Below are 21,212 nucleotides of genomic sequence, written 5' to 3'. Positions count from 1 at the left end.
GTCTGGGTGCTGGGGCTGCAGGGAGAGGCTCAGGTCTGCAGTACTGGGTATCGGGGCTGCAGGGAGGGGCTCAGGTCTGCAGTGTGGGGCTCAGATCTGCAGTACTAGGTGCTGGATCTGCAGTACCAGATGCCAGGGCTGTAGTCTGGGTGCTGGGGCTGCAGTGTGGGGCTCTGGTCTGCAGTGCTGGGTGCAGGATCTACAGTACTAGATGCCAGGGCTGCAGTCTGGGTGCTGGGGCTGCAGTGTGGGGCTCCAGTCTGCAGTACTAGGTGCGGGATCTGTAGTACTAGATGCCAGGGCTGCAGTCTGGGTGCTGGGGCTGCAGGGAGGGGCTCAGGTCTGCAGTACTAGGTGCTGGATCTGCAGTAATAGGTGCCAGGGCTGTAGTCTGGGTGCTGGGGCTGCAGTGTGGGGCTCCGGTCTGCAGTACTAGGTGCGGGATCTGTAGTACTAGATGCCAGGGCTGCAGTCTGGGTGCTGGGGCTGCAGGGAGGGGCTCAGGTCTGCAGTACTAGGTGCTGGATCTGCAGTACTAGGTGCCAGGGCTGTAGTCTGGGTGCTGGGGCTGCAGTGTGGGGCTCCGGTCTGCAGTACTAGGTGCTGGATCTGCAGTACTAGGTGCCAGGGCTGTAGTCTGGGTGCTGGGACTGCAGTGTGGGGCTCAGGTCTGCAGTGCTGGGGGCAGGATCTGCAGTACTAGATGCCAGGGCGGCAGTCTGGGTGCTGGGGCTGCAGGGAGGGGCTCAGGTCTGACAGCACTGGGTGCTGTGGCTGCAGGGAGGGGCTCAGGTCTGACAGCACTGGGTGTGGGAGCTGCAGGGAGGGGCTCAGGTCTGCAGTGTGGGGCTCCAGTCTGCAGTACTAGGTGCTGGATCTGCAGTACCAGATGCCAGGGCTGTAGTCTGGGTGCTGGGACTGCAGTGTGGGGCTCAGGTCTGCAGTGCTGGGGGCAGGATCTGCAGTACTAGATGCCAGGGCGGCAGTCTGGGTGCTGGGGCTGCAGGGAGGGGCTCAGGTCTGACAGCACTGGGTGCTGTGGCTGCAGGGAGGGGCTCAGGTCTGACAGCACTGGGTGTGGGAGCTGCAGGGAGGGGCTCAGGTCTGCAGTGTGGGGCTCCAGTCTGCAGTACTAGGTGCTGGATCTGCAGTACCAGATGCCAGGGCTGTAGTCTGGGTGCTGGGGCTGCAGGGAGGTGCTCATGTCTGCAGTCTGGGAGCTGGGGCTGCAGGGAGGGGCTCATGTCTGCAGTGCTGGGTGCCGGACCTGCAGTCCTGGGTGCTGGGTGCGGCAGTCCTGGCGGCCCCGGGCTGCGGTGTGGGGTCGGGTCTGGAGCACCGGCCGTGGGTCTGCGGCACAGAGCGTGGGGTACACGCGGGAGGACCTGGGTCGGTGGGTGTATTCATCCGACGTCCCTGGCCGAGCCACCGCCGAGCCCCGACTCCAGGAGACAGGAGGCAGCGCCCGCCGCAGCGGGAGCCCCGGGACTGGAAGCACAGCGCCCGCCGGCGCAGACCCGGGCCCGAGGGGCCCAGCGCGCAGGCGCGAGCTGCGGGGACGCGCCGGAAGCGGCGGGCCGGATGTCCGGTCGCGTGGGGTTCCGGGTTCGGGGTTCCGGGAGGCCGCGGGGGTCCGGCGAGCGGGGCCGCCAGTGCGGCGGGAAGCGGGGCCATGGAGAAGCTGCGGCGGGTCCTGAGCGGCCAGGACGACGAGGAGCAGGGCCTGACCGCGCAGGTAGCGGTCCGCGGCGGGCCGGGGGGGCCGCGGGGGCCGGGCGGGCGCCCACCTGTCACCTCGGGGGCGGAGGGAGGGCTCCCCGCCTCGCGGGGAGAATCTGGAGGAGCTTCCCGGGTTTTCGTGGGGTCTCCGAAGCCTTGAGTCCGCCTCACGGCTCGCTTGGGCCTGCCGACCCTCGGGGACCGCCGAGCTCTCCCGGGTGTTCTGCGCGGGGCTCTGCACCCGGGGCGGGGGCAACACGGGCGGGGGGCAGCGGGGGCTGAGGGGGGTGGGGCGGGGGCAGGCCTGCAGGGGGGGAGGCGCCCCGGGGCTGGGGCGGGGGCAGGCCTGCAGGGGGCAGCGGGGGCTGAGGGGGGTGGGGCGGGGGCAGGCCTGCAGGGGGGGAGGCGCCCCGGGGCTGGGGCGGGGGCAGGCCTGCAGGGGGCAGCGGGGGCTGAGGGGGGTGGGGCGGGGGCAGGCCTGCAGGGGGCAGCGCCCGGGGGGTGGGCGGCGGCTCTGTCCTGCGAGCTGCGGGGAGAGCCGAGGCCGAGGTCTAGCTTGGTTGCGGAGGCTTGCCCCGGGAGGCGGACGAGGCGCGTTCAGGGGTTTGTCCCCCCGAGGTGGACGAGGTGCTGTGAGTGCGCATTGGTCCTTTGGAAGTAGGGAGACCGGAGCGGGGGCGGGGCAGGTCACTGGGAAGTGAAAGAAACGGAGTTAAAAGTCGCCTATTAAGGCATTGAGTCCCTGGTAAAAGATTCACAGCCAAACAAAAGCATCTTTTTGCCTCTGTGCTTTACCCGGAGGCCTGGTGAAGGTTACTCTCTCTAGTGGAAGAATCAGAAATATCCCCCGCGCGGGAACTGCGGTGTTTCCGGTGTGTGCCTGCGGACTAGTTCTTTTCTGCGGGCCCAGGAGTGCAGCGCCTAGCGCCCAGAGTGCCGCAGAAGGGTCTTTTGTTTGACCCTTTTCTACCTGACTCCCTCCCTTGTTCTGTTTGTTCGGCCCTTTTTGGGGGCAAGAGTCTAGGCTAGTGTGTGAGGATCCAGAGTCTACAAGACAAGCATCTGCTCTCAGGGGACGCCATAAGCAGTTTGGCAGATCGTAATATAGAAATCCACAAATAGGGGATCCCTGGGTGGCTCAGGGGTGTAGCACCTGCCTTTGGTCCAGGGTGTGATCCTGGGGTCCCAGGATCGCGTTCCGCATGGAGCCTGCTTCTCCCTCTGCCTGTGCCTCTGCCTTTCTCTCTCTGTGCCTCTCATGAATAAATAAATAAAATCTTAAAAAAAAAAATCCACAAATAGAGGAGTGTGAGAGATGTCAGGAGGGCAGTACAGGCTCCCCCCACCCAGAGTCATTCTGCTGTGCTCCACTCCATGCTCCAGCGCTGTGCTGTACCCTGCGGGATTCATAGCCACATGTGGCTACTTACATTTAAAGTATTAAAAATTAAATAAGATTTGGGCACCTGGGTAGCTGTCGGTTAAGTGGCTGACTTCAGTGCAGATCATGGTCTCAGGGTCCTGGGATCGAGCTCCCCCCCATCAGGCTCCACACTTAGCAGGGAGTGTGCTTCTCCCTCCCCCCGGCTGGTGCATGCTCTCTCCCTCCTTCCCTCAAATAGTAAATAAAATCTTTTCAAATAAACAAAATCTTTTTAAGAAATTAAATACTATTTAAAAATCGTTTCTCAGTCACACCAGCCACATTTCAGGTGCTTAGTAGGCACACGTGTTGTGTTTTTAAGGATTTTATTTACTTGACAGAAACCAGCGGTGGGAAGGGGCAGAGGGAGAGAGAGGGGGAGTAGCTGACTCTCTGCTGAGCTGGAAGCCCGATGTGGGGCTTGATCCCAGGATCTGGACAGCATGACATGAGCCAAAGGTAGACACTTGACCGGATTGAGCCACCTAGGCACCCCAGGTGGGCGCAGGTGTTAGTGGTTGCTGCATAGGACAGTATATGAATGGGACATTTCATGGCAGGCAGTTCAGTGGTACTGAGCTTCTCTGAACCTTGGGTACATGAAGGTGATAGTGTCACTTTTCTTGAGCCCACAGACTACAGGGGGGAAAGATGTTGAGAATAGTCCAGAAAAGGGCGAAGCTGATGATACAGGCAAGAGACAGGATCATTGCTGGGGTGCCATCCAGGCGTGGTTGGGAAGATCCCAGGAGGTGGGATATGGTGCACAAGAGAAGGGACCAGCCTGGCTTGGGCACATGGATGGCCAGCTCGTGTGGGCTCCAGGTGCCGTTGGAGCACAGGAGGATTCTCCCATGACTCCTTAGCCGTCCTCACAGAAATGGGAAATAGGGTTGCCAGTTGGAAGTTGGAGGGGGAGTGAGTGTTGACGTTCCAGAAGAAGATGTGGAGGTTGTTTAAGAGAACAGGCGAGTGAATGGATGGGGGGCAACAGTGGGATTGTTGGCAGCACCAAGGCCCTGATGGTCCTGGATTTGAGGTGGGAGTCCTGAGCAGCAGCAGCAGCAGGAGGGCAGGGCAGGGCTGGGAGCTGGATTTAAGCGGGGTTTGGATGTTGCCCAGTGAATGCATTAGAGGGACACAGTGCAGAGAAGTGGGGGATGTACGTAGGAGTGCTTGTAGGAGGGCGGCAGGAGTGGGGGGTGTAGAGGGATGGGTAACTAGGGATGGTGGAGGGTAGGAAGGGGTGGTCGAAAAGGGGGATACTTAAAATTGAGACCATGGAGAGTATTGAGATTATGGTGCCCTTATTACCGCAGATAAGGGGCTTGGTGGCTGACGTAGGGTGCAGAGACCATTGGAGGAGAGAGGATGAAGAAGCAGGAATCATAGAGCTCTGGAAGGCTTGCTTACTCCAGTGATGAAATCCCCAACAGTTAAGAGGGGAGTGGAGGCATGATAGTGAGCCCCTTGCACAATCCTTAGAAGAGCAAGAGTTGTGATGTGGGGGCGGGGGGCAGTGATGGGGTGACCCAGGAGATGATAGTGACAGCAGTGAGGAGGAGCAGCAGGTGGCCTAGTGTGAGGGCAGGATCTTGCAGGCAGGTGTTTCTGGGGCTGAGAAGATGGGGAACCGCAGTGAGGAGCGGCCTTCACCTGGCCCACTTCCTGTCCCCCCTGGGCAGGGGGGTGACGAGCAGTGTGGTGGTGTTGGGGGTGCATCTGAGATCCGGGACTGCTCTGTCACCCTGCTGAGGGGGTTTGGAGGCCAGGGAAGAGGCAGAGTAGCCAGAGTTGTAGGGTCCCTCCTTGCGAGGTGTCTGGGAAAATGGAAGGAGGGCAAGATGGAACCAGGTGTGAGAGGGTCCAGATCAATCACACAGCTTCTTGTAGGGCTGGTGTAAGATCCAGACTCTTCCCCAGGCGCCTCAGTTCTCTGCACACCTCCCCACCTCACCTGTCCCCCAGGACCACTGTGCTCTGCTCAGCTTCCTCTGCCTCTGCCATTTCTTTTTTTCTGGGATGCTCTAACCTGGCTCCCAGGGTTTGCCCACATAGCCTTAACCTGCGTGGGCCCTTTCTCTCTGGGACCCGCAAGGGTGACAAGACCATTTCTGGTACGTGAGATGAGGACGTGGATCAGGAGGGAGGTTGGTGTAATGGGGATGAGAGGGGCTTTCTTCCTCTGATGTTTCTCCTCATTTTCTCCTGGTCTCTGAGGCACCTCCTCACAGGCGTTTAGCAAGACTCCCAACCCAGCTGAAGTAGCACTGCCCTTCTTGCCCTCCATCCTTGGATCTGCTTGATTCCTCCCTAGAGCACACCCTACGCCTGATGTTCTAGCATGTGGGCATTTACTGATTTGTGGGCAGCCACCTTATCGCGTTGACAGCTGTGTCACCAGTATTGAGCTCAGGTGCTGAGCAGTCAGGGTCAGAGTGGCCCATTGAAGCAATAGGCTGGGGTGCCTAGGTGGCCTAGTCCACTAAGCGTCTGACTTTGGCTTAAGTTGGGATGGAGCCCTGTGTAATGATCCCTGCTCTTCCCCCCACTCGTGCGCTCACTCTCTTTCTTTCAAGTAAATAAGTAAGTAAAATCTTAAAAAAAAAAAGGAAGGGGCAGTAGGCCAAACTGGCAGGGCAAATTGTGCCTCAGATCACTTTCTGTGGCTTTAAAAAAAAAAAAAATCACTTTCTGTGGCAGTAGCAGCAAGAGGCTGGAAGCCAGGAAGGGCCGGCTTCCCTCTGTGCTGTTTTCACGCCATGGACTGGGCGCTCGTTGGTGGTCTGCTCCTTGTCCAGGGAACCCCAAACCAGAGGCTTGGGCAGTTTTACAGAGCCTGATGTCAGGGAGGAGGGTGTGTGGAGGGCCAGACGCCTCAGGCAGCACATAGAACAGGCATTAAAGATTGCTCAGCAGTATTTGCTGAATGAATGAATGAGCAGAGGCTGGAGAGTGAAATAAGTGAGCTGCTGCTTCAAGCTGAAAGAGGCATACTCATGTGTTCAGGTTGATGGGAGTGGTCTCAGGGACAGAACATGGGTCACTTTCGAGAAGGGTCAGAAGCTGATACTGCAGGTTTCCTGAGAAGGCTGAGGGGTGGGGCTCTGAAGCACAGTGGGTTGACCTCAGCCCTTCTGTGGTCATCTGAGAAGGAAGAGAAGGTATTCTTGAGGGAGCCTTGGGGGCTCGGTAGCAGCAAGCAGTGGAGGGAGGGCATGTTGATGGTTTCTGTTTTCTCTGTGAAAGAGGGGAAGTTATCTGTACGGTAGAAGTGTCACAGCAACACTTGCAGGGTTGAAATCATCTGTGGTCAGTAGAGTGCGAAGGCACATTGACTTCACAGTGCCTGTCAGTCCGCCATGTCAGGTGGCCAGGCGGGCGGCATCGGGGCCCACTGGGAGGTGCTGATGGCCTGGGTGCGATCCCCCCGCCTTGCCACATGACTGCTCAGAGGAAGAGGAAGCAGGCTTGATGGTGGCATTTTGCCAGATGGAAGCAGCAGAAAGGGAATTTTAACTGTCTTACTGAGCTGGTGGGCTGGACGAGCGTGCCACCTGGAGGACTTTGGGGTTCAAGAGCAGCGACTTGAAGTTTGGATATGGAGAGATTTTGGGCCATGAGAGCGTCCTGGGTCACTTGGTGGAGTGGAGGGCACGGGCCACTGAGATTAGGGGTTGAGGAACAGAAAGTCCGGGCAATATATGATTATCCAAGGCTCCCCTGGGATCCCATGCAGGACCTGTGGTCAGGGGCCCCTAGTGAGAGAGAAGGACAGGGGGAGCTGTCGGTGCCAGGAGTAAGGTGGGCCTGCTAGTCACGGAGGAGACTGAGTCAGGAGCCGGGACCCGAGAAGGCAATGCTGACCTCCCTTGAGAGCGTCTGTGGACACCTGTTCCCCATGCTTGCTGTCGCTCTGGTGGCCCTCCTCCTGCCCACCATCATTTGAAGGAGGACTGGTGGGAGTCCCGCACTCAGGGTGCTCGTTCAGGTGGTAGTCACCCTGGAGCAGGGCTCAGGCCAAGACAGCCGGCCCCTTCGTGATCGTGTGGCTCTGCTCCTGGCTTCTCCATCACTAGGAGAGAGGCGAGTGTCCCCAGGGCCTCGACTTCATTCTTTGACCTGTAATGCTGCTGCCGCTGGGAGATGTTTTCCGACTACTTTCTCTAAATCAGCAAAATCCGGGTTCCGGGTAGTGGTTTGCTGTGGTGGAAGAGTCTCCTGCTCATGAGATGCTTTCTCTTTGCTTCCTCTTCCTTTGTTTGGTTTCTCTAATTATTTTTACAGATTTTTATTTATTTGGAGAGAGAGAGTGCTCTGGGGGAGGGATGGAAGCAGAGGCAGAGAGAGAATCACAAGCAGGCCCCCTGCTGAATGGAGACCAATGTGGGGCTGGATGTCATGATCCCGAGATCATGACTGGAGCCAAAATCAAGAGTCCGATGCTTAATCCACTGAGCCAGCCAAGTGCCCGGGTTCCTCTTCCTTTGATAACAAATATGTCAAGTAATTGGTACCCATGTCCCTGTGTATTTCTTTTCAGAGACTATCTTTAAGAAATCAGTATGGTTGCTGGTTCTGCTGGGCTTGTTCCTGATCGCGCTTGGACCAGAAAGTAGCACCTGAGTGCTTCTGAAGCGAGTCTGGAGGATCAGGGCCCCTTCTGGCTCCTTTGTGGGGAATGCAGCGCCAAGTTTTCTTGCATGTTTTCCAGATAAGGCACCAGGGAATCCGTAATTTGTTTCTGTAGTCTGGACAGTTGGCAAAGCTGAAGACAAGTCATTTGCTTGTGGGTTGAATATTCTATATTTTCAAATGCAAATAACTTGTTTCATTTTAAAGATCGTCACTTGGAAGATGGTAATAAGGGGAAAATACCTAATATGTAAATAATCGTGCTAAGAGTGAACTGGCTGTTGAAAACCAGCATCTGAACTTAGGAATGGTGGGGTGGTTTAAACTTGTGAATGGAAAGCAGAAGTGACCTGTCCCCACACCCCCGTGTCCTCTGGCTGCAGGTTAGAAGAGGCTTCCGTGGATGCTGCTCTGTAGCCCATCTCCCATGCAGTGAGTGGTCTTTGGGGTTCATGCTGCTCTGTGTAGTTGAAACACACTTCCTGGCCACACTTCCTACTCAGAAAGGATGGTACTTGGGTGTTTTCAAAGACAAGTCCATTCTTGGTTTAAATGGAGCTGTGGTTTTGCTATAAACAGGTGACATTGCTGGAAATCAGAATGTGAGTTAAAGCAAATTTAAAACATTTAAAATGTGTTAAGTGATATATGTTGCATTTACAACCTTATCTTGTCTTTATCTACTTTTCATGCCGCATAAGGATTCCCAGGTTAATCAGTTGAGGTAAGGAATGTAGCAAGAGGTATTTTTGAGCTTTTGCATAGGAATTTTCTGCTTTTGCTTTATTATTCTTGAAAATACATTATAAGCATGTGAACTTATTTTTAAGTATCTATGGTAATGTAAGTTAGAAATTAAATTGTGATATATAAATTCCTAATATATATCTCTAGTTTCCCAAAATAGCGTTGTTGATACTTTTTCAGCTTTGTTGGGAAATGAGTATCCTTAGGAATCTGCATGTGTCCATTGCTCAGTCTGGGTTACTGTGTAAGGCATGCCTGGTGATTACCACTCTTCCCCCACCTAAGTTGGTTACAGTTTGCATATAGGAGTGCCGTTGCTCTAGCATAAATGATCATTTAAAAAAATGTGTTTTTAATAATGGTGGAGAGGTACCTAGGGCTCTCCTGAGTTGGTTTTAAATGAACCTTTTATAATGAATGGAAGTTACGTATCCAGTGGCAGACACTACTGGTGGCTGCCCAGGTCCCCGCTGTGAAGCGGGTGTATGCGTCCCCCAGCGACTCACAGCTGTGCCCTCCAGCACACCTTGGCGGTCCTGCGGTCACCCCCACTTTGCCTACAGCCTGTGGCCAGCCGATGGGAGGTGGGTTCCAGACAGTGGCCTTCCCAGGCCCAAGCTGAATGCCGGCTGAAACCACATCATCCTCTCCCTTCCCTGGCAGCTCCCGTCACTTCCCTCAGGGTTTCTGCTGAGAACAGCAAGTGCATCAGAACCCCTGTTTCGGGCTCTGCACTTGGAGACCTCTCCTGTGCCCAGAACCCAGCTTCAGCGTTGGTCCACATCTTGCTTGTCTTGTTTCATCTTTCCCCTATTTTTTTTTATTTTAGTTATTGAGTGTTTTATAATGTGTAACATATGTTCTGTCATTTCATGGGTGTCGGGATACGTCTGCTATCCTGCTAAGGGCTGTAAAAACCAAGCGCACAGTGCCATGGGTGCACCCATCCGCCCCCCGCCTTAAGTTTCCCTTCATGGTCCCCGGGGTCTTGCCCTTCTCACTGACCTGCAGCAGGCACGAGCCAACGGGCCCCGCGTCCAGGGTCTGGGGAGGCTTTGCCTCCTTCACTGTGAAGAGTCAGGCTGCACTAAGCAGCCGAAGGACATGTTCTGCTTCCCCTTCCTTCCTAAGGTCCTGGACGCCTCGTCCCTCAGCTTCAACACCAGGCTGAAGTGGTTCGTCATCTGCTTCGTCTGCGGCATTTTCTTCTCCATCCTTGTGAGTTACGGGTTTCTGCTGCCTAATGATTTTTATTTTAGGCCAGGCTAACGTCATTTAGTTACAACAAGCAGCCTGCAGTCTAGACCACCCGCAAGACTGTTCCCTGTTTCCATGGAACACGGAGATCAATGCAGAGATGCAGAAATTAGTATTTGAGGGGAGTTTATGGATTGTGAAAATATATATATATTTAAGAAAAATCAGTGTGTATAGAAAGCTTCAGAGACAGGAACTGAGATACGTTAACTACCTTATGTAACTTGTCATTTGTAAAGAGCATTGATTTAAGGAGAGTGAGATGATTTACACATGTGTTATGGCTCAGTTAGATATACACAGAATAGGCAGAAGAGTTCAATTAGCAAATAACAATGAAAACTGTTTTACAAAACGATATAATTAAAGACTATGTACTAGCATATTGATACTTAAACTGTACATTGTTATATAATCATATTCCCTTTGTAGCATTTTTATATTTTAAGCTATCACAATGGTAAAATTATTTCAAAATATATCTTCACTCAGGGGACTGGATTACTGTGGCTTCCTGGTGGCATAAAGCTTTTTGCAGTGTTTTATACTCTTGGGAATCTCTCTGCATTAGCCAGGTGTGTATACCAGTCTGGCTCCTCGGGGTGTTAGGTTTGCTGGCACCGTCAGCAGCCGTCCTTGCCATAAACACCTCCCCAATAGCAAGGCTTCTAGAGCCACATTTCTGTTCATTCAGTAAGTGTGCATCGACTTACGCTGAGTGCTGGGGCGCACTGTCGCGGGGAGGGTAGGGGTTGCTAAGTGCTCCTGTCACTCCAGTATAAGAGGTGGGCACTGTGATCACCCCCACCCTGTGGCCGAGCGGAGTAGCACAGAGAGGGTGAGTCACTACCCTGGGATGAGCCCCATTAGGTGACCGGCAGGCTTTCCACCAGATAGTCCTCTGGAGCCATGGCTCATGGCTGCTGTGCTCTGCTCCCTACTTGGGAAGCCCGTCTCAGGGAGAGGAGTCGACTGCTGCCCACCAGCTAGGAGCCCCCACGGTAGTGGTGCTGAGCAGAGAAGTCGGGGGTGAGGAGCACCAGTGAGCCCAGTAGCATTTTGGGTTGGTGCCCCGGAATTCCTCTGAGGATCTTGGTGCACATTTGAGCCTGTTGGTTTCTGTTAAGTAGTTGTCATATGTATGAGTTTTGCATTTGTATACATTGAGCTTTCAGAGGTGACCTTCTGTCTCTGGAATTTTCTGGATCAAGGTAGTCAAGTGAACCTTCGTGAGCCAAGGCCAAGCTCAGTGGGCTTTTCTGTGCTCGTCCCTATAGTGCTGCTCCTTGGGGCTACAGTCCGAACAAAGCCCAACCCGGCAGTTTTATGTTGTGTCACTGTTGGGGGCTTCACACTGTTACGTGGGAGTCGTTTATCATTGCTCTGGTCTGTAGCGTGCAGAGGTGAGGAGTGGTAGTGATTGGACTGGCACAGATGGGGAGCGAGTCACCTGTGAGTTCAGGACGGCTTCGACCATCCTGATCACCTGTAGCTTTGAAATAACACTATGAATAATTTGTGAAAAGGCATTTGTGTGTCCTAGAACACTAAGGGCTCCTGGCTCTCTCAGTCGGTAAAACACTTGACTCTTGATTTCAGGGTCATGAGTTCAAGCCCCATGTTGGGCCTAGAGCTTAGTTAAGAAAAAAAAATAAAATAACAAGGTCTTTAAAAAAAAGTTTGCTTTTAATATTAAGGAAAAATAGAACTGATTTAGTGAGAGATTTTTATTCGTAAATCAGATTTTTTTTGTAAAAGCATTTATGTTTAGATAGCCAATTAGTAGATTCATCTCTTCCTTCTGTTTGTTTCAAATAGTACTTGCTTTTTTTTTTAAGTACGTGCTTTTTAATGGGACCTATGAAGCAACTGAAGAAAATGTTTGAAACAACAAGATTGCTTGCAACAGTTATTATGCTTGTAAGTAAATAATGAAAATTAAAACTTAGAGCAGTGTTTTTGCATTATTATCTTACAGATAATTGCCCGCTCTTATGTACGTGCTATTATATCTTGTGCTGCATGTAATCATATCCTTAAGGCTGTGTGTTTAGAGAATTTAGATGATACAGCATTATTTCAACTGACTGACTTGCTAAATCCTGCCTTTTGTTGTCTAGACCTACCGTTGGCGCTGTGTATTTAAAGTGGACATATGTCATTTCCCAGCCCTGTAGAGCGCCTTGTAACAAATGGCTATGTGCTTTTTGTGGGGGGGGGGGGGGCAGCGGGGTGGTGGCTGGAATACAGGTCTCTTCTCTGAGGTTGTTCGCATCTTTTCTCAGGAACGCTTGGCTTCATTTAAGTAGCCTGTCACCTGGCTTTTGTCCCTTCCCTGTGTGACTGTTTGTACTCCCAGCAGCATGGCTTCTATAGCCATGTCTTTCAGGTGCCATCTATTATCACTTTATGGATTTTGTGCATGGCTGTCAGGTCATCACTCTTAAATTTCCCGTCTCTTTATCTTTAAATCAGACAGGGTTGGGCTTGTGGTTAGAAAGTTTGTACTTTGTGTGTTTTGGGTTCTTGGCTGCTGTTTTGAGTGTCGTGGGCCAAGGAACTCAAGTGTCCCTCTCTCCACGGAGTCTCTGGTTCCTTGTGGGCTTGTCTGTGTCTCTTGCAGAGTTCTCTTGCCTTCAAGCATGTTGTCAAATCTAAGGACCAGCATCAGCTAGTGTATCCTTGTAATGCTAGGAAGCTTTTTAACACAGTTAAGCTTGGTGGATTTGTAGGAAGGAAATGTTCCCACATAATCTGTGTGAGTCTTATCAGAGAAGAAAACCCTTTTTAGCCTAACTTTTTATTTATGTCCTTATTTAGCTTCATCATAATTTATTGCCATTTTTCTAATTTTTCCAGTTATTTTGTATTTCCTATATTAGCATGTACGGCAGTGTATTAATATTCAACTTTGTGTGGGTTACCTAAAAGTTAGCTTATGCTTAAACTGTGAGAAGTTTTATACTTTTCTAAGATTTTACGTAGATTGACTTTACTTAGGATATCCTGGACCTCATCTTACTAATGCACTCTATGCATTAAATGTAAAGTCGAGAAGGCTGTTCATCAAACATTTAGAACATTCAGAAATGTGTTTCCCAGGAGAGACCATGAAGTATTTATAGCATGTAACTCTGGTGATGACTTGAGTCACGATGTTTCCATTTGAGTGAGCGTGGTCAGATTTGCTAACATAATTGATGCCTAATAATGACAGGGAAGCAGTACTGCCACTTACGTAGTCTTCTGAGTGCCAGCCCCTACCGGAGGCCCATTACAGACAAGTTCTAATTCATTTGCCACCATTGCCCTTTAGAGCAGGTCAGTAGATACCATCCTCATTTCAAAGAGAAGAGAACTTAAGGCGAGAGCAGACAACTGACTTACCACTCAGGGCGTCAGAGCTTGGGTCTCATGCAGGGCTCTGCCTGCCAGCCTCCTGCTTCTCACTTTTGCTGTCGCCTGCCCCTCATGATCACTCCCCTGCCTCCTCCCGGGACACCGGGACATGGAGTGATGATGTCCTCTTTGGTGTGAAAATCATGACAGTAGATTCCTTGTGTCAAGTAAGGGTGTTCCCTGTCTTGCTAATAATATCTGTTGCAGTATTCTGTTATGAAACATTAGCAGGAGCCCTCATAACAGCTGTGGTCAGGGGGTTAAGCGTCCAGGTGCCATGATGAGCAATGAGCGGTGTGTGGAGGTGTTGAATCCCTGTACTGTACACCTGAGGGTGATAGGACACTGAGCATTACTTATATAAGAATTTTTTAAAAAGCAGCTGATACGATCCTTCCTCAAACATCTTTCCTGTTGATGTAATCAGAGGATTGTTTACTAGATGCTTGCAGTTTGCCAAGGAACACTGCAGTCCTAGATGTGAAGGTAGGGTAAGCTTAGGGTAAGCTTGGCCTGGAGTACATAAGTATATCAAGAGTCGGCCGCATCATTGATTTTATGAATTTTTTTAAGCTTTTGGAAAGACTCACATTTGCAATTTTTTCTTTCCTTTTCTATAGTTGTGTTTGATATTTACCTTGTGTGCTGCTCTTTGGGTAAGTGACGTCAGCGGTGCCTGCTTTCTACTAACGGTGGCCCATCCCCGGTGTCACATGCCATCCCAAAGGAGCTCAAAGTCTGGCTTCTTAAAACCCCCAAAGGTCAGGTGTTCCTAAGATTGTGTGTGTGAACATCAAGTTAGTGTCTAGGCTTGTGATAGACTCTGCCATTTGGAACAGAGAGGTAAGTTCTTACTCGCTCTCAGGGTGGACTGAGCTGCCCCTCTCACGGCCCCCTCCTACCTCCCAGGCTCCAAGAGGCTCCTGCAGCTCCAAGAGGCTCCTGCAGCAGCTCTGCTTCCTCTGTCTGCTTTGCTGTCCCCTCAGGCAATGGGAGAATCACAGGATGTTGAAACTAATAAGGAGAAAGGGCAAGAAAACAAAGCAAAACAAATTAACCAAAAGAGGCAAACGGGGCTGCTTGGCTTGCTCAGTTGGAAGACCGGGCATTTGGATCTCAAAGTCGGAGTTGGAGCTCCATGCTGGGTGTAGAGCTTACTTGCTTTAATTGTAAAAAAGATGTAAAATCACTAAAAAAAAGGGGAAGAGAAATTAATTTTGTACGTCTTCTGTGAGGGTGAATGGCTCATTCGCCTACCGGAAACTATAATATTGCAGTTCAGCTCACTTTTCGGGACTCCTGAGTCTTTAGTATATGTGTTTATTGCACCATCTGCTTCCAAAGGGATGTGAGCTATCAAGAAAACTGCACTCTTAGAAAAAGGAAGAGTAGTACATAATATGTTTTAGAAATACTCTATCAAAAAAGTTCCAGTCTTTTTAATTTTGATCATGTAAGGATTGAGCTTTAATTATGTGACCGGTCTTAAACCTAATTTCCCACTGATAACTTAAAAAGAATATTCTTGGGATCCCTGGGTGGCGCAGCGGTTTAGCGCCTGCCTTTGGCCCAGGGCGCGATCCTGGAGACCTGGGATCGAATCCCACGTCAGGCTCCCGGGGCATGGAGCCTGCTTCTCCCTCTGCCTGTGTCTCTGCCTCTCTCTCTCTCTCTCTCTCTGACTATCATAAATAAATAAAATTAAAAAAAAAAGATTTGAAAACTATCTCATAAAAGGTAACTTTAATACCCCAAAAGTATAAGGACTGTACTCTCAGAATAGTTTAAAAAAAAAAAAAAAAAAGAATATTCTTAAACAGTACCTGTATGTTTGTGTGGAATATTGATTTCTGGTGCTGGGATGGTCTAACCACCTATTTATTTGTAGGTAGTAGACTAAAAATGATAAAGGAAGTGAACAAATATAAATAAACATGGACAAGGAATCCTGAAAATAGCCCATTTTAACAGGAACTGTTCATTTTACATTATCCTAGAAGATCACAATAGAAATAGTTTTCCTTCAAAACCTAACTCAAGGAGCAAGAGAGAAGGAGTGAGTGGAGTCCCACAGAGGACAGACAGGGACAGCTGAGTGTGGTTTGAGTGTTGAGTGCAGCAGAGAGGATGTGGACTTGGACATGAGACTGTAGGAGCATGGCTCTATATCTTGGGACCACCAAGCCAATGCCGTACATGGAGCAGTGTTTCAGTTAAACTTCAGATCTACTGAATCTTGAATCTGTCATACTTAAAGTAAATGAAACCATTGTCCATGTTTGGAAGGGAAAAAAATGGAACTTGTGAAAAACATTTTTAAAAATTCTTAACTTGTTATTTCTGTTTTTGCTGTTGTCAGTGGCACAAGAAGGGACTGGCCTTATTATTCTGCATATTGCAGTTCTTGTCCATGACCTGGTAAGTCTCACATTGATGAGAAGGTTAAAATTCCCTCAGCAGTGATAAGTGTGTTGTTTGCAGCCTGGGAACAACGTTAGGCTTCTGCGTGATGAAGACTGCCCTGGAGGGGGCCGGGCCTCCTGGGAGGTCAGAGGAGTGAGATCTGCAGTGTGTCCCGTGAGACTGGCACATAGCTCCGTGGTGACCAGAGGGAGGGCTCGGGGAGGTAGGGGTTATGGCAGTGGGAGGTGCTGTGCCAGCTCAGTGACACACTTCCTGCTTTCTTGGTACGTGAAAGAGAAATGACGAGAAATATAGGTGATACCCCGTGAAGCCATAAAAGTGAGGCAATATCACAGGGGAAGCCCCAGAGAATGTTGGTTTGCTATTCCCTTTGTACTGTATTGCTGGATAATTACAGAGTAGAATTCTTTCTGCTGCGTGTGGCCCTGTGATATCTGGCGCTGCCTCATCTGAATCATCAGTGAATGTGGTTCACTGTTCAACACCTCGGGGATTAGGGGCACTAGCCCCCACCTAGTCGAACACCTGTGTATATCCTTGGACTGCCCCAAAACTCACCTCCTAAAGGCCTGCTGTTGACCAGAAGCCCGACTACTTACATAAACAGCTGATCGATACGTCGTATATACTGTATTCTTACAATAGTACCCATTTCTTAATTCTTTTTGGTATTCCTAGGCCAAGGGGTTCATTTGTGAATTTTTTCAAATTGTCACAGATCTCCAGCAAAAAACCTCCCAAAGTATTTATTAAAAAAAATCCACGTTTAAGTGGACCAGAGAAAGTCAAAGCCCTGTTGTGCCAGAGTCAGCCGCTTGTGGATGTAAATAGCTCCCCTGTCCCTCCCTCTGCCTCACTTCCCCTGTCCCTCCTTCCCAATATTCCCTGACCACGTGCTCCCCTCCAGGAAGCCCTTTCCTGCTGTGGACTGCATCTAGTTCAGCTGCGAGAAAGACCCAGTGGGCATCGGATTGGATTAGATGAGCTCCACTTCCCACACTTCCTTGTTTTTGCACATGCAATATTTTCAGGGGTGTTTCCTTTTCTCTTCAGAGCTACAGTTGCTTTGCTCCCTCTAAGACCCAGTCCCCACCCCCCCTACCCCCCAATCCATTGTCTCTGGCGTGGCCCGTCCAGAGATCAGCCTTTGCCTTGGCCCTGGCTCTCTATCCACTGATGGCTGGAACACTGCTGGGTGCTGCGTGCGCTCCTCTGCGTGTTGTTTGGCTCTGTGTCAGTGACCTGTGGGGCGATTAGAATCAAATTCCTTGGCTTTTTTCTATAATATGTTGCTTTTTCTATTGCATCATCTGTACTTAATGATTGGCTTACCTGCTAAAAGAGAATGCAATTTATTCTCAGTTACTTTACAATTTTTTTTTTTTTTTTTTTTTTTACTTTACAATTTTTATTTAAAAAACCCAAAGGGTCATTTCTAGTATCCCTAGCCTAGACTTCATCACATGTCAGGGGCACATAAAGAGTTTGTAAAACACAGAGTTTCTTGGTCAGGAAGTAGGGGGTGGGGCACAGTCATCTGCATTTTTAACCAATTCCTGGCTGATACTGTTATTACTGGTCTGGGGCCTTATTTTGAGGATTACTGTACAATATCGTGCAGCTGTATTTTCTGTGGTGTTCATGGAAGGCCACTTGGCATACGGACAAACAGTATTTAGATGGTCTCAATATCTTTGAACTTTTCTTGCAGGTACAGCCTGTCATATATCCCATATGCAAGGTGAGACTCTTGTTTCCAGTCCTCTAATCATCTTTACACAACTACATGAATTTTAGCATATGCAAATTAAAATGTGATATAAAAGGCTGTTCTTTGAGGACTTTTTCTTCCCCCAAAGAAATTATTTTTTACATAAGATGAGTAGGAGTCTGCCAATATAAAGTGAAGCCATTTTGAACGTATGTAAGCAGTTAGGTTGGGAGCATACTTCTGCTTTTACCACCTGGATGTTTGCAGTTAAGAAATTTTGACAGGAGATTCCTGATCCTTCCATGACTGCAAATATTCAGGAAATGGGATGTAGAGAAGCCAGCAAAAGAAGTTCTACATTAAAGAAAAAACAAGTTAGTGAAAATGTGACATGTAATACATAAGTGTTACTTTGAAGCCAGTAGAAACATGTTTATTTTCTATGTCAAGAGTAAATGCCAGGGATCCCTGGGTGGCGCAGCAGTTTAGCGCCTGCCTTTGGCCCAGGGCGCGATCCTGGAGACCCGGGATCGAGTCCCACGTCGGGCTCCCGGCGCATGGAGCCTGCTTCTCCCTCTGCCTGTGTCTCTGCCTCTCCCTCTCTCTCTCTCTCTCTGTGACTATCATAAATAAATAAAAAATAAAAAAAATTAAAAAAAATAAAATACTAATAAAAAAAAAAGAGTAAATGCCATTTTTATTTTTATTTTTTTTGAGAAATGCACTAATTTAGCTGTGGAGGGAAAACCAAAACTAGTTGTAATCTTAAACCAGTTCAGACGAGTACTCTGTTAGGCACAGCTTTGCTTCTTTGTGAAGTCTGGAAACATAGCTTATGTATGAAACACAGCAAATTTGTATGCCTAATGTGAACAGTGAAGGAAATTGTAGAAATCCTATTTTAATTCCACTTCAAATGAATGGTTCTTTTTTGACAAGTGCTAATGAGCATGAAAGCAGACCAGGGTCACCTGCAGGTGGGCAGGCCGTAGAATAAGAGAGCTACAGGTAATCGGCCAGTCCTCAGGACCTTAGTAGGGAGGTCTCGTGCCGTTTCTCAGCACCTTGAAATGATGTCCAGCCCCATAAGCCTGAGCTCGAAGCCATGCCCATCCCCTGCCTTTGAGGGTGGCGCCAGGGATATGCTCAGATGCTCCAGTTCATTGGTGCATGCTTCTGACAATCCACATACAAACAGTAACTTTAAATGCACAACAATGTTATGTAATAGTTTAAACTGTCTTGTGGAGAAAATGAAAGGCGAAGGAAGTCACGTGAATATTTCTTTGGAATTCTGAGAATGTTATAAACATTTAGTTTTTTGTTTTTTATTTTTTTAAAGATTTTATTTATTTATGCATGAGATACAGAGACTGGCAGAGACATAGGCAGCAGGAGAAGCAGGATCCTTGCAGGGAGCCCAATGTGAGACTCAATCCCATACTCCGGGATCATGCCCTGAGCCAAAGGCAGATGCTCAACCACTGAGCCACCCAGGCATCCCAACATTTTGTGTTTTTTTAACTATTTTTTTTGAAGATTTTATTTCCAGAACAATTTCTCTTTATTCATGAGAGACACAGAGAGAGGGAGAGAGGCAGAGACACAGGCAGAGGGAGAAGCAGGCTCCATGCAGAGAGCCCGTTGGTGGGACTCCATCCTGGGTCTCCAGGATTAGGGCCTGGGCTGGAGGCGGTGCTAAACTGCTGAGCCACTGGGCTGCCGCATTTTGTTTTTAAAAATCCAATTACAGGGATCCCTGGGTGGCGCAGCGGTTTGGCGCCTGCCTTTGGCCCAGAGCGCGATCCTGGAGACCCTGGATCGAATCCCACATCGGGCTCCCCGTGCATGGAGCCTGCTTCTCCCTCTGCCTATGTCTCTGCCTCTCTCTCTTTCTCTCTCTCTGACTATCATAAATAAATAAAAATTAAAAAAATAAAAAAATAAAAAAAATAAATAAAAATCCAATTACTTTTTTTTTTTTTACAATTCTTTCGTTAGGTTATTTTTGGTATTTACATTTCTTTCTCAAGATTAGCATACATACTAGAAAAGATTTCTTAAATGCCATTTCAGGCATTAAAACCTGATTTCCAAATCTCAGTTCTTGATTTCAAGTGATAGCAGAGTTTCCTTAGGGAGTGTTTTGGTGATTGCATCTGAGTTCTGACATAAACAAGTGATCATGCATTTGTCTCTTGGCAGGCAGCAGTGTTTCCTCTGGCATTACTGTATATGAGGCAGATTATTACATTGTTTTTTCTCCTTTTTTTCCCCCCACCAGGGATGCAGTAATTAAATGCTGTTCTTCTCTCTTAAATTGAAAATCAGAAACTTTGAAAAGAGCATTGGAACTTCAGCGTTCTGTTTTTTGTGAAATATGGTTTTCCTGATGTAATAATCACTCCCCAAACAACTGCTGTGACAGGTTAAGACCATTTTGTGTACTGGTGGAAACTACATGTTTGATTAAACTGTTAAATACTTGTAACATGAAATTCATTATGTGTCATTAACGTGTTCTTCCCCAAAATAAGGAGTTTTTAATCATTGCCAACTGTAAATGATTGTTTTTTAACCTTTTCTAAACAGCATTTAAGATGTGAATATTTAAGGATAAATCTATGCTGCAGGCTTTTTTGGCTCTTTAAAAATGTCAAGTTTTACTTTTTTTAAAAAAAACTTTAAATGTGAAAGTTTTTACTTTAAGCTAAAAAATTGCTTATTATATGTAATAAATAATATATAAATCTTTACAATTTTGAAATAAACCCACACTTGGAAAAATAAGATTTGCTGGGTCAAATTTATAATGTGTTTGGTGAGTGGCACATTTAGTCCTGGCAGTATGCAGTTTTTCTGTAGAAAAATGGGTAAGATACAGTCTTTGTCCTAAAGCTCACATGTTTCCTAAAGGACACATTTGCAAAAGATCATAGGAGTATCACGGTGAAAGCACTTAGAAGGGTGTCATTCAGAGTGTAGACCCAAAAAAATAGCAGGAACAGGGGTGGGACGCGGGGAACTGGCTCTAGAGGTAGGCCCCGATGGGCCAAATCAGGTAGATGAGGGTAGGTGAGTGTCACCCCTGCGCTGGAGGAGTGGTGGGGAGGAGGTGCCTGGCAGGGTAGCCCAGCCCCCCTCCTGCTCTCAGGTCCCCCAACACCGTGGGCTGGCCCTGGTCAGATCTGCAGCGAACAGCACTGTGCTCTGCTGGGACAGGACCACCACAGCCCCGTGGTGCAGGGAAGGTGCCCCTGCTTGGCCATGCTGTCGTAGCATTGATAAAGAAGTGGGCTCAGGGCAGGTAATGGAGAATTCGTTCTTCAGTGGCTGTGCAGAGCGGCCGGCCTGGAGACGAGGTTGCTTGAACAGGGTGCATCAGAATCTCAGCATCCTGAGGAGCTGGGGAAAGGTGGGGGTGGGGTGCTGGAGAGCCAAGGCAGGCCCAGGCCTAACCCCTGCAGGGCGGTGGGAGTGAGGATGGGCACACCACGCCGGGGGCAGTGAGAGGTCCCAGCGTCACACCTGCCCCCGCCCCCGCCCTGGAGGGGTCACGACCTGACCATGGCTGCAGAGCCCTGGGGTGTCCTGGGGGAGTGGAGAGGGCAGCTCCCTGCACTGCAGGCAGAGGCAGTGTGCACAGCAGCTGGCGAGAGGGGGAGGCCAAGCAGGCCATGAGGACATGGGGCGAACCACTAGGGAAACCATGTGCAGGGGACGCGCCGAGGGGCTGCAGCGTGACCTGGAAGTCGTGTGGAGCTTGACAAAGGTTATCTTAGATGTGCGTACATGAGCATAGCCGGGGATGGTGTCCTCCAGGTGGGCCGAATGCCTGTCCCAAGTGGCAGGCGGTGAGGCCGAGGCCTGTGTGAGGGGCTTGTCTTCACCTGGAGG

At 49.5% G+C, this 21,212-nt stretch overlaps 1 protein-coding gene across 2 annotated transcripts; it reads left to right on the top strand.

Annotated features, from left to right (window-relative positions):
• The first annotated feature begins 1,599 nt into the window (after positions 1 to 1,599).
• SFT2D1 (SFT2 domain containing 1) lies at positions 1,600 to 19,813 on the top strand. Of its 2 annotated transcripts, XM_055310279.1 has the most exons (8): positions 1,600 to 1,735; positions 9,656 to 9,742; positions 10,274 to 10,356; positions 11,620 to 11,701; positions 13,801 to 13,836; positions 15,540 to 15,598; positions 17,316 to 17,345; positions 19,600 to 19,813. In XM_055310279.1, exons 1-8 carry the CDS (start codon positions 1,673 to 1,675, stop codon positions 19,637 to 19,639), a joined length of 480 nt encoding a protein of 159 aa, XP_055166254.1. In that variant the 5' UTR covers positions 1,600 to 1,672; the 3' UTR covers positions 19,640 to 19,813. The 2 variants fall into 2 exon arrangements, with proteins under 2 accessions (XP_055166254.1, XP_055166255.1); XM_055310280.1 differs by lacking the exon at positions 13,801 to 13,836.
• The last annotated feature ends 1,399 nt before the right edge of the window (positions 19,814 to 21,212 follow it).

This window comes from Nyctereutes procyonoides, unplaced genomic scaffold, assembly GCF_905146905.1.
Source record: "Nyctereutes procyonoides isolate TBG_1078 unplaced genomic scaffold, NYPRO_anot_genome, whole genome shotgun sequence".
Classification (NCBI taxonomy): domain Eukaryota; kingdom Metazoa; phylum Chordata; class Mammalia; order Carnivora; family Canidae; genus Nyctereutes; species Nyctereutes procyonoides.
The sequence above is the reverse complement of the archived record's forward strand: the minus strand, read 5'-3'. Positions and strand labels throughout refer to the sequence as shown.

Excerpts from the sequence above, each read along its gene's own strand:
- SFT2D1 (XM_055310279.1), top strand. The coding sequence starts at position 1,673 with ATGGAGAAGCTGCGGCGGGTCCTGAGCGGCCAGGACGACGAGGAGCAG. Across the intron at positions 1,736-9,655 it reads AGCAGGGCCTGACCGCGCAG|GTCCTGGACGCCTCGTCCCT; the intron begins GTAGCGGTCCGC and ends TTCCTTCCTAAG. Across the intron at positions 10,357-11,619 it reads AATCTCTCTGCATTAGCCAG|TACGTGCTTTTTAATGGGAC; the intron begins GTGTGTATACCA and ends TTTTTTTTTAAG.